Source organism: Alosa pseudoharengus, unplaced genomic scaffold (assembly GCF_046254945.1).
Source record: "Alosa pseudoharengus isolate Yale_2024_CS ecotype anadromous, Long Island Sound unplaced genomic scaffold, YU_APseudo_1.1 YU_APseudo_1.1_scf_2, whole genome shotgun sequence".
Lineage (NCBI taxonomy): Eukaryota > Metazoa > Chordata > Actinopteri > Clupeiformes > Clupeidae > Alosa > Alosa pseudoharengus.
In genome coordinates this window covers 5,548,215-5,561,647 of record NW_027468663.1, presented here as the reverse complement: position 1 = coordinate 5,561,647, position 13,433 = coordinate 5,548,215, and the positions used below count along the sequence as shown (strand labels likewise).

Below are 13,433 nucleotides of genomic sequence, written 5' to 3'. Positions count from 1 at the left end.
GGCTGAGTCTTCAAAAATGTGTGGTCACATGACCAATTTCTTCTATAGTTTCCTAGAAATAGGGGGTGGCACAACTTCCCCACTGGCACCAATCACCCCACTCTCCCCTATAGGTTTAGCTTAGTTGAACCTCATCTGCCAGGTATTTGACCTACCACTTCAGCGTGAAAAATACTCAATAATAGGCCTACTCAAAGCATACCTGAAGCCGGGGAAATGCGGGGGGAATGCGCCTGGGATGGCTTCTGAAGTAGCATCGCAAATGAGAGAAAATTTAGAAAATTCCACAGACAGGGGGTGCTCTTGAACCCTCTCACAGTCTCTGAAAGCATAACCGTGGCTCAACAGGTAGATCTATAGATAGGCTAAACTCATTTTTCAGGCATCTGACCGACTGGGTTGACACTTCAGCGTGAGAAATCGGGGGGGTGGCGTGTGAAACTAATCAAATACGTGTGTCTCACGGCCAATGCGTGAGAGTTGGCACCAATGTATTATACTATATGATACATTTAAAACATGCGATGAAGCATAGGCTACCAATAAGATATCATAGAAATATGAACTACTCACACCCATACTTATACACCGATGGCTGAGGCTGCCATGCAATGCACCAACCTGCACATTGGATCCAAGGATGAAAATGGAAATATACAAATTACATCTAATAGCTTATATCTGATTAGCTAGCATGCGGAGCATGGTACCTCTGATTGATGAGCATGACTGTCTGTCACATAAGGACAACATGAATTTAAAAATTCATATTATGATATATGTATTGACCATTAGGTCAGAGTCGCTAGCTACACACTTACTTGCAACCTTTGCGATTAGCTAATTGCATTTGTTCAATTTGCGATGTCGATTCGATTTCGATTAATCTTTCGGCCCTACTCCTCATCCCCATACTCCGCCTAGAACATTCTGCGTTCCAAGAGGCATGCCAGGAAGTTCATGATCTGACTACATGGTCCACATGGAGAATTAGCGTGGGGCGAAGCCCATTTCCTTATGTGACCAAGGACGGATGCAAAATGTTATGTAAATCCCCTTAACGACCTTTTCAGGCCACCAACAATCGCTACACAAAAGTGATTGGCAGCCGACACCGTGGGGCTCATTTATCCGGTGCCCCAACCCGTCTCGCTCCACATCGCCCCCTGCTGAGAGAGGCGTGGGGTAAAGTGCCCAGCGACTCTGTTTGCCAATGGGTAGAGCCAGCATGGACCCTCTCATGGCAGCCACAGGGGTTGTCGTCATAATGTTCCGTTTGTTTCCTACCCCGCACCACCTCGGAACTTGGCCCTGGGCATCTTCGGGCAGATCGGGTGCCGAAGGGGAGGCGTCCACGCCTGTCCCTCTGGTTTCCCATGCGGCCCGGCCTCCCCTGGGCCCATTGTGCTCTTCACAGACGCACTGTTGTCTCGAGTGCCCCTCCTGGTGCTCACAATGGAAGAGCATGATATGGGCATTGCCATTGTTCGGCTCAGGATTGTTATGATGGGTGCCCCTCGCCTTCTGAGGAGGGTTTGCTATGGATCCACACTCCACTTACCATTGGCCTCGCCTCAGAAAGGCCATCTTTTGCTTATGAGGCCATAATATCCTTTTGACAAGCACAAGCAGACACACACACCACACACACACACACACACAAGGACCCTCACGCCAAGAGCCCGCTGTTCTCAAGCCCCTCACTGGGAGGTTTTCTCATTTCTAAGCTACATCTCCAGGGGGGGTGCTCTGGTTCCCTACTGAGCTGCAAGCCCCACTTCCTACTGCGAGGCCTGTTTTGTCCCTTGGCGGTCTTCCTCCATTCAAGTCCACCCTGACCAGCCTAACTCCCCAGTGAGGCCACGAGAGAAATCCAAGGATTTTCCTCCATTTGTCTTTGGATGACCAGACGAATAAGTAACTGTGAGATTGATGACTTACACCACAGTTCTGTGCCAGCTCATTTGAACAAATGCTGATTCTCATATCTATTCATTTCTATGCACTTTCTAAGGCAGTGATTTCACTTGCTTGTATTGATATGAAACATGCTCTCAAAGAGAGACTTGTGTATGTGTGTGTATGTGTGTGTGTGTGTGTGTGTGTGTGTGTGTGTGTGTGTGTGTGTGTGTGTGCATGATTGCTCTGTGTGTGTGTGTGTGTGTATAAATGTGTGTGTGTGTGTGTGTGTGTGTGTGTGTGTTTGTGTGTGTGTTATTTGGGGGGTATTTCTGTAGATGCTCTCCTCTGTTGTAAGACCTACATGGGCAGACCTGTATCATTAGGTTTTACAGAGGACAAGGAACAGTCATTGATGTGAAGAATTGGGTTACTAAATACCACAGCTCGAGACTTACAGCTGCCATGGACAGAATCTACGCCTGATTACAGGCCATGGTATGTGGACTTGACTGATGGTTATGAACTGTGCAAATGATTGTATGACTTTGGCACCAAGGCATCCATTACATTATTGATTGATTGCATAATGGCTGCTAGTTAGTAATACAGAAATGCATTTTAGATTTTCCTACATGTATTTATTTTATATTTGTTATATGCATACCGGTAATCAATACATTTGTTGGTATGGCACACAGTAAATAGTGATGGTATTACTTCCAGAACAAATACTTATTGGCAGAAATTAAACAACTTGAAGAATTTGAAACTTTACAACTAATGCTGGCTCTTCTTGATAACTGAGGCTAGGTTGGCAGGTGAACAAAAATGATGATAAAATGGAACATGCAACAAAGTTGAAAGCATGCCATGCAGGTGTGTCTCTGCAGTGGTCTGCAATTGTATTTTCCAACTTCATGAGCCATGTAACTGACTGTCTTATGGAAACACATTCTCTTTCTTTAAGTTCTTTACTGAATCAGTACAGCTTCAATGTACGAGCTTGTAAGATCATAATTAGTAAGATACCAGAGCTGTTCACATGGAAGTAAATTATTTTAGATTAGATTTAGTATTAGATTTTGAGAGAGGATTCAGTGCAATTCCACAGGCTAATAAGTAGACTCATACAAATATAACTAATGCTTAAAGTTTGTACTTCTCAGGTGTTACTGCACCAACAATAACAAACTGCTAATCACTGTGTGATATGAGGCCACTATAACTTCCACCAGACCAGGTTTTAACATGAGGCTTTTGCACATGTTTCACGACTGAACAAAAAGTATTGTTGTTTACGTGTAAGGGTATTTTCAAGAAATCACCCAAATATGTGCAGGATGTTTGCATGTCCTTTGGATAGTCCACTTAGTATTCCATCAGTTTTCTTTATGGTTTTCTTGATTTGTGAAAATGCTGTTAAATTAAAGGTTCCTTATATTCTACCAGTTTGTTTTCAAGATCACTACTGTAACGGTCATGCTCCAAGATCCATAATTCAGATCTACTATATTTCAACTAAATATGACCACATATATTTTCTCATTGATGTGATAGATCAGGGGTGGCTAACCAGTCCAGCATGAAGAGCCAAAAAACATTCCACACTACTCAGACACTACACACTACATCAGCAACAGTGAGTTATAGGCCTATGCCTAATAACATAATAATAGGGTTACAGTTTAAATAGCTCTTCTCTTTTTCATTAAAAGTGAATGCTACAAATTATAATTTTCAGGAATGAGTAACAAGTAACAAAAATATCTGAAATACATCACAAATCCCCCCTCAGTCAATGACTTATTAGCATGACCAATGCTCCAATGTAAGAACTGGTGCCAATGTGACCTTTGAGGGTGTCGAGTGTTCCGTTAATTTTCTAAAAAGAAAATGAACAAAAAGACAACGAATCTGCTTCTCTGACAGACCTTTTAAAAAGCCTACATTTACCTTGTACTTGCAAAGGTCATTGCCTTTGGGTAAACTCTTTTTCAGGTTTGAAGCTTTATGGGTCAGTTAAGTCATGGCATACCAAGTACCAAACTAATGTGTAGAACACATTTTTTATACGGTGTTATTACAAAAAGACAAATCCTCCTTTTAAATGTCCTTCTATCTGCGCTTAGCTACGTTTTCCTGATTGCAACAGTAGCAGTGAACCAGGCAGACAAATATGTGTCTGCTTATGTTTCTTTTGGGGCTAGATTGATATCCATCGCATGACGGTAAAATAATTTTAATTACTGTAAAAATAATGAAATGCATTTTGATTTATCAGAAATATATTTCAAAAATAAAAAACCTCTTAAGTCCAAGGAGAAGTGAGAACATCAGGAGGATGCACAAGAGGAGGCAAAGAGCCATATGCGGCTTGCGAGCCACAGGGTAGCCATCCCTGTGATAGATCATTAGGTTCCATCTCATTACTTATTAATATCAAAAAGAGAACATAATTGTGCCGCAAAACTGCATGGTACTAGAAAAAATCTATTATTCAACTATACAAATGATTTATTCAATCTGACATGTCAAAATTTGATGTTGGATGTTATGTGCCTCTTTGGCCTATGGGAGGCGACAGGTCACCTCTAGTCAACAAGGTGAAACTCAAAAGTCTATCCACAATGTTAATATTCCACTTTTAGTCTGGATTTGGTGCTTTGATACTTTTTATTGAATGTATTTAATGGATACATACATTGCTTGCGATGTCATTTTCTAAAGGTCGCGTTCAATGGATTAGAGTTCTGTTTTGGAAATCCTACTCCACATCTGATGAGCCCTCTATTCCATTTCTCATGACACTATAGTTTTAGGATTATGTAATTCTCTATTCAGTCCCATGTAGCAAACTACAAAATCATAGCACAAAAATTAAACCAAAAATGGAAATAAGATGAACACAACAAGACCTCTTCTTAACTGCACCCATTGTCATGAGTATTCTCAAGCTATAGCTGACCAAATTAAAGTGCCATTGCAGGTTTGTTGTGTAAACACAGTCATGTCAACAGCCGTGTTTTTCAACTGGATAAAGTACATATCAGTCTCAAATAATTACAGGTTTAAATTGCTACAAGGACATGGTTGGCAAAGGCATCAACTGTAGCCATAGGATACAGAAAATATACCACTTGTGATTTGACCTTCATCCTCAATTGGTGGTGTATAGGCAAGGCAGGATTAATAATGCTAAAACTGATCATGCTCAGATTCAGATCCTGTAATGTAAACACAAATGACCATGCAAACACAATCAACAGTGACCCTTCTGTTATATTTCCACACACACACAAAAATAATAATAATATTTTGAGTAATTGCATTGTAGAGCAGGTACTGAGAAAGATAAGAACATTATAGGCTACAATACATACTGTCCTTTAAATAGGCCTAATGGTCAATGAACAATTGCAAATGAGCCATCAGGAATAGGCAAGACTTACCAGGAAGTTGAAAAATCAAAGGACTGTATGTTCTGAGGAGGAAAATAACATATATTTATGTATTATATTTATTTATTTATTTTTTCCAAAAATGTCTGCTTGACGCTTTTAGTCAAAATTATACTGTATTCTAACCAGAAGGATGAAATTTGTGCACCTCTGTCACAGTAAGACTTTGCATCAGTTAACACCTGGCTTCTCAGCATACAAGGCCACTGTGTGCGAGTTTGGTCTGAGGGTGTGATTCCTGTGCCAGGGGAGACTCAAGGTTGGGTCGGTGGCCTCCACCCCCAGAATGGCAACAGCTGCTTTCCTTAGACCGTGAGAATACATCATAAAAAGCCAACTATCTGAGAGATCCATGTCCCTTGCCCTCAATTTATTCTGATGGTGTGGTCCACCAACATGAATATGTGCCTTTGTATGCAAAGAAGGAATAGCAGCAATATCATGTCCAAGCAGTTCATTAAACCACTAAAAGCACCTGGCAAGACCCACAAGGCAAGACCCGTCATGCACAGAGACAAGGTGGTTGTGTAATGACAGGCTCAATTCATAACCAATTCAAGTTTGAATGAAAGATTCAAACATCTATGGCAGGTGTTGTTGTTTCACTGACTTGTTGTGCTTGACACTCAGTCAGTAGACCTCTTAGCCAACTGTAACTTGTGTGTTGTGCTTGACACTCAGTCAGTAGACCTCTTAGCCAACTGTAACTTGTGTGTGAGCTGAAACCTTCCATCAAGCTTAGGCCATACCTCCATCAGCATTGGAGTAGTCTGCAGTGCCCACCCAGACCCTACTCATTGACGGATTATGAACTTTTGGGCCCCTGGGCCTAGATGTATTAATCCTGATTTGTTGATATTGAGGCAATGATTCCATGCAAATGCTTGGGTTTCAGGGCCCCCTGACCTCTTGGGCCCCTCGGTAGGCCTGTGCCGTAATCCCTGACCCTGCTGTAGCTGAACCTGGAAATAAAGTAAAATTATCCCGTCTTAAATAGGCGTCCTAAGTCAAAACTAATTTTCTATGAAAAAAAAAAAACTGAAGTCTGGCGTGAGCACATACAGCTTAAACTGATGCATGTTGCATTTGCATCCTTAGGCCAGTGTTTTTCAACATTTTTTGTGCCACGGCACACTTTTGACACTTAAAATGTCCCACGGCACACTAACATCCTGTGTGAAGAAAAAATAAACATATCATAGCCTAAAATTTCTAATAATACATATGGCCTTATTATGGCTTCTATGCAAGACCTGCTCAATAAAACAAGCGCCCTCTGATTCATTTGTAGGTGACTATATCTAATTTAATTGTTGTTATGAACTGGATATGTGATGATTCTGTGAATACTGGATATGGGACCCCCATTGTACAATGCCTGCATACCACAAATAGTGCAATCATACAATCAATGAGGGCATGTGGTTATAAATTATTTGATGCAACAGTTGCTTTTCTGGACCAGTGAGTGACATTTGGGTAATTTTCTGCGGCACACCTGATGATCTGATGAGCAGCAAACCCCAATGCATGAAGCTGGATATGAGAATTGGTCCTCCACCCCACAGAGGTAGCCTACTAGTGATGCTCTCATGCTTAACTGCTTACGGACGTGTTGACGTGGCCGACAAATCGCCATTTTGAGGAAGGGAACGCCTTGAAATCCGTTCAAACAGGGGAAACAAGCAAATAGTAAGACAAGAAATTATTTGTAAAATAATTTACAGTGGTTTTGTTGTAGCTGATACACCATTTTAGAAATGTATATACTAATGGATATGAAGAGTCTTAGCTTGGTATTTACTAGCCTAGCCTACTTGGCGTTAAGCTCGCGACTCGTGACACTCGACTGAGATTTGTTGTCTGCAAGCGGTCAGTAAACTAGTTATGCTAGCGCGCTAGCTAACTCTTTGACAATGTCGAAAAGGCTACATTTAGGAACCAATGTCTGTCGCTGCGTTTTCATTTTCAGTATTGATTAATCGGATTTGGTCATCAGCTATATGTATTATGACCTCAATACACTGGCTAACGATAGTTAACCTGCTCTGCTATAAAGATTCAGTGGCAACATTGTCCCGCAAGCGCAAACGATGTTGCTACCTCTCGTTAACGTTACCTTGCTAGCTTAAAGATGAGAATGTTTTGGTCGCTGACGCTGACAGCAACATAGTCGCACTGAAATATGAAACATTCAAGATGTAACGTTTGCGGTATTTGGTATGAAGCACCTTCATAACGTTAAAAGTAATAGCAAGCTAAAGTTAAGCTGCTGATGACTGAACTCTTTCAAGGCTGCAATGGTTGTTTGGATAAAACAAAAATAAGTAGACAAACGGATTAAGATAGCCTGTCCTCATTGTTTTCGTTAGTTGGTTTACATTTACAAGTAATTTAACTCCTCGCAAATCCCTTACACTCTGGCCAGATAACAATAGCTAACGTCAACAGATCTGACAAACTGTCACAAGTCGAGCAGCGAGGTCATGCAAATTCACGAGTTGTAGCAGAGTAGGCCTAGGCTATGTGTAAAAACATTGCGGAGATGTTAATTTTCCCTCACCTTATGCTACCTCACAATTAATGGGGTAGGTAAGGCGCTCCTGAAATTGGGGGGGGGGGGGATTTAAATGATTAATTTATGTCTCTCCATTTGGCAGATTTCCGAGGAACAATTCCATCCTTCAACCTGAACCATGGGTAACCTCTTTGCTAACTTGTTCAAAGTTTTTGGCAAAAAGGAGATGCGAATTCTCATGGTTGGTCTTGATGCTGCTGGCAAAACGACTATTTTGTACAAGCTCAAACTTGGTGAAATTGTTACCACTATTCCAACTATTGGTGAGTCACTTGGAATTATAAGTAGCCTATTGAAACAGTAGATTGTTCTTATATAAGTATACTCTTTTGATCCCGTAAGGGAAATTTGGTCTCTGCATTTATCCCAATCTGTGAATTAGTGAAACACACTCAGCACACAGTGAACAGAAGCACACACTAATCCCGGCGCAGTGAGCTGCCTACCACAACAGCGGCGCTCGGGGAGCAGTGAGGGGTTAGGTGCCTTGCTCAAGGGCACTTCAGCCGTTCCTACTGGTCGGGGTTCGAACCGGCAACCCTCCGGTTAGAAGTCCGAAGCGCTAACCAGTAGGCCACAGTTGCCCCTAATCATTATTTGCACGTATAAGTATATATACTCTTTTGATCCCATGAGGGAAATTTGGTCTCTGCATTTATCCCAATCCGTGAATTAGTGGAACACACTCAGCACTCCGTGAACACACAGTGAGGTGAAGCACACTAATCCTGGCGCAGTGAACTGCCTGCTACAACAGTGGCGCTTGGGGAGCAGTGAGGGGTTAGGTGCCTTGCTCAAGGGCACTTCAGCCGTTCCTACTGGTCAGTGTTTGAACCGGCAACTCTCCGGTTACAGGTCCGAAGCGCTAATCAGTAGGCCACGGCTGCCCCCAACGTGCATGACCTTCAATAAAGTTTACCTCAAAGCTAATGAAACCATCTATGTAAAGTGCACAGGCAGAACAATGATGAAGACCAGAGTTTCCCACTTCTGTAAAAAAACTAATACTCTCTAGTGTGTAATTGTACCGTTTTCTCTGCCCAACAGGCTTCAATGTAGAAACTGTGGAATACAAGAACATAAGTTTCACAGTTTGGGATGTGGGTGGTCAAGATAAAATTCGACCGTTGTGGCGCCATTACTTCCAGAACACACAGGGTAAGCTTTGCCAACACTTTTTATGTTTTTGTCTGTTTTTTTGTTTTGTTTGTTTGTTTGTTTTCAGGAGAAAAGTTCAGATGACTGTATCATATACTTCTCTCATCAGGTCTCATCTTCGTTGTGGACAGTAATGATAGAGAGCGTGTCAACGAAGCCCGAGAGGAACTTATGAGAATGTTAGCTGAGGATGAGCTCAGAGAAGCAGTTTTACTAGTATTCGCCAACAAACAGGTATCTGATTCCCACCTCTTTGCACTGTATTCATCTCGAAAGAATGATATGTTCTGTGACATTCTGTTCTGTGCTGCTAGCTTGTTTGAGACAACTGTGCCTTTTTCCTCAGGACCTCCCTAATGCCATGAACGCTGCTGAGATCACAGATAAACTGGGACTGCACTCCTTGCGCCACAGAAACTGGTACATCCAGGCCACTTGTGCCACCAGTGGTGATGGCCTGTATGAAGGACTAGATTGGCTTTCCAATCAGCTGCGGAACCAGAAATGATGACCGCATGTCCCATCTCTCCGTTGCTCTGTCTCCTCTCCATCGCTTTTACTCCTCGTGTTGAAAATCAAGCTACTTTGGGGTTGAAAACATAAGGGTGGCGGATGCCGCCCTCATCTCATGTCTGGTCACAGAAATATTTTACTAATGGGAGGATAAACGAGTTCTAGCCATCAGGTCTCTTATTTAATGTAAATAGTCTTGTTTTGGTATGGGGCTGCCTGATGCACTCTTATGCAATATGTAACGTACTCAATATTTCCTTACGATGTTATTTAATAACCCTTTAACAGGCGTTTGATGGAACATGTTTAGGGAGTGAAAAAGGGAGAACAGGAGCAACCTCTAAAGGAATCAGTCTTCTTAAGCACTCCTGTCTCAGTTAGTAGATGCCTTTATGGATAAAATCTCCTCTAACACTTGTGTAAGATTGCACATGTACTGAAAAGTGGGGGAGCAGTTCTAATCATTAAAACTAAATGCCAGATGCCAGTGGATACTGTACAGATACACTACCTGCTACCTTTCCTTTCCTTAATTAATGACTATCATATAAAATGAATGAATTATGAAACAGTTGTTGATACCATAGTTACACTGTATCCTATTGAAAGCAAATGGTCTGTTAATGATCCAGCTTCAAACAGGACTTCTAGTCGGAACCTATCAGTTGTTGAGCTTTATCTATCTGTATTTGGATGCTATTGAAAGGTGTTTTGGAGCGATTTCTATGCATTTTACGTGTGGGCTGTCAAGGTTGGGTGTGATGGCCTTTGCTTTCACCTGCTTTAGTGTAGGAGAACATCATTGTGTCTCAGGTTAATCATGTTCTGCCTTGTTTAAGAACCTGAATGAGCAAAACCGCATGGTAGTGATGGAATGAGTGAGGCTCCGATTGTTTACATTTTTGGCCTACTCAATGCACATCACCCTTGATAACTGGTGCCTAAGGCTTATGGGGGCCCTGTAAGATTAGTTGGTAAACACGTCACTGTCATTGAGCATTGCAATGAAATAACTTCTCATACATGTTGTTCAGTGTGATCTGAGTTCTCCAGGCCTCCATGGCTCTCCTCATGCCTTCTCTCATGTCAAAATCAGCACATGGCCCTCCATTGAATGTGGCATGTTTATAGCAATATGAAATCTATCAGATTTATTCTACAAATACAGTGCCAGGGTGTACTTGTTAAGCTACTGGCTATGGTCTCCAAGTCAACTGTTAAAGTGTACTGTTTGATAGCTTTAGATACCTATTGAATGATTTACCACCTTACTATACAAGATCGTGTGATACGGAAAACTTGAAGCACCAAATCTATTTGTGTTATTTTGGTTTGCTTTAAAGTGCTTGACTTGGAGTTCAAAACGGTGTTAATCTTGTAGATTGGTTATTAGTGTGATTCCTTAACATGAATGTTTTATTTTTTACATGTCAATTTTTCTCAGCTTTGATTTTGACAGAAAAGCACTGTAATTAAAGCAGTTAGAAGAATGGTGTGCTGCTGGTGTTTTAAGGATGTTGCCATGTTTCTTTTTTATTTCCATGCAACTTTCTATATTAGTTTAAACCACTAGTTTACATTCAGTGGGCTCCTGGTTGTACCTGTGTTCCTGTGGTTCATAGCTACCTGAACTTAGAGCCACTTTTGAAATAGGCAGACAGAAGACATGCCGTGCTCATTAACGGATTGATCATTATCAATAGATTGTCATCAATGAAATATTTGATTTATTATTAGTTTTTTTTAATGGTCAGATCCTTTAAGAAGGTGAGGTCCCTAAGACTAAGGTTAACTTGCTCATTTAAAATCACTATGCAAAAAATGGTATGGCGCAAGCATTATTTTAGCTGGAGGGGATAGATTCCAGTACAATAAATTCACAAAGCAACATGAATGGAAGTAGTGTCTCACAATGTGATGCAATGTTTTTAAAAATATTATTATTAACTGTAATATTGTCTTTTGTGCTGAAGACAGCTGCCTTTGACCAAGATTAACCTGAAAAAACCTAAATGACTATGCTAATGGTGGCAAAGAACAGACAGTTCACTTGGAATAAACAAGATATCATTAGTCAAAGAGCAATCTCAATGGTGTCACTGAGCCATTTTAGAATGGCCTGGTTGAAAATAATCCAAAGATCTTTTCAAAAAGCTAAAGTTTACTGGAAATATTTATTGGACCTTTTGACCTCATTTGAGGGAAAGGGGTGCTGAAAATCCTCAGGCCAGCAACATTCAATGTGTGTGTGTGTGATTGCCCAATTAGCTCTACAATGATCTCACTTGCAATAAAGGCAATGTGGAACAGCTTGCAGTGGTACTGTCTATTACAAAGGCCAGATGCAATTTGCTTATCACATACTTGTATCAAATAGATATCTAAAATCCAGATCCAAATATTTCTAATAACATAAACATCTTATAAATTACTATGACAAGTATAATTTCTGACATTGCTTACATCAGAATAGAATTAAGCCAAATACAGCATCTGCTGCCGTTCCATGTGGTCACATAACCCCATCAATTCTATGGGAAATAGTTGGGATCTGAAAACGACTGCCATCCTCTGATCCTAATTATCTGGACTCGGGCTTTGTAGAGAAAATAGTTTTGAGGCTAATGTTTTCTCCCACTGGCTGTGCCCTGCCATCGCTGGGCTCAACCTCCATTGTGGCTGCCTTCCCCCTCGTTCTCATGGGGGCTTTTCTTCTGAATGACTCTTCATGTAAGCTGCGCTGCGCTGCGCTGTGCTGCGTCGTGTCATGGAGCCCTCCACCTCCCGCTGGCTCCCATCCTCACTCACACACCCTGTCGCCCACCGGCCGGCTCCTAAACAACCTCCGGCGACAGACACCTCCCTGCTCACAGAGGCTTTTTTAATAAGTGACAAATGGAAATGGCTGGGCTCTGTGTGGTCAGCGGGGCCGGCCCAGTCGCCAGGGGTGTGCTGGGAGGACAAGAGGGAGGGAAACCAATCTAGGACAACGTTCCTTTGGCCTGATTAGGGTGCCATGGATAATGCAGCCAAGCCCGTAACGCATGGCAGGAGAGTATGATGGTGGGAAAAGGAGGGGTGCGCTCCTTCTCTTTCTCTCTCTCTCTTACAGGGTGTCTTTGTCTCGCCCACTCCCGCTGCTCCATCAGCTTGGGTTTGTGTGTGGCGCTCCTGTGCTACTGGGGCTGTATAAAGGGACCGGCCTGGTTTTTTGCACCCTCTCTTTTGTCTGTGCTTTGCTCTTTTTTAGTGCAACCCCAGGTGCCAGCCAGTAGAATGCCCCCTTTCACAGTGACTCAATGCAAATGCAAACACTACACTCTATTATGACCATTGGAGTACATTCCAGTGCCGCCTCACCAGCCAGGGAGCGGCACTCTGGCCTGGACAAAGGGACAACTCTCACTAGATTGATTAAATAAGGGGAGGGCCAGTACAAGGTAGAGTAGCCCAATTAACACATTTCGACCCAGATGCCATGATAGCATCTCTTAATACTTTGCAAAAGTTTTTTCCACTTCATCCTACATTAGAATCCATGAAAGTAAAGTGACAAATTAGATTTTTTTTTATGATACTGTCTGGTTTGAACTTGAGTTCATAGGTCATGTTTTGCATTGTGCCCCACAGTGCAGTCTGTCAGAGCCTGTAGAACCTAGTAAGTCAATGGAGATGGTGACCTAGTCATCACAGAATCCAGTGTGAAAGGACACTGCTACAACTACCTTAATATAACAGTTACTAATAAACAAATGTATACTCTTCATGCCAGTTTGTCATTTGGGACAGGTGCTAACTGTAGCAACTCAACTGTCCACATGCAG

At 41.9% G+C, this 13,433-nt stretch overlaps 1 protein-coding gene across 1 annotated transcript; it reads left to right on the top strand.

Annotated features, from left to right (window-relative positions):
* Window positions 1-6,954: 6,954 nt before the first annotated feature.
* On the top strand, window positions 6,955-11,099 carry arf1 (ADP-ribosylation factor 1). Its single transcript, XM_076293484.1, has 5 exons — window positions 6,955-7,052; window positions 8,021-8,201; window positions 8,986-9,096; window positions 9,206-9,330; window positions 9,443-11,099. Exons 2-5 carry the CDS (start codon window positions 8,057-8,059, stop codon window positions 9,602-9,604), a joined length of 543 nt encoding a protein of 180 aa, XP_076149599.1. The 5' UTR covers window positions 6,955-7,052; window positions 8,021-8,056; the 3' UTR covers window positions 9,605-11,099.
* Window positions 11,100-13,433: the final 2,334 nt, after the last annotated feature.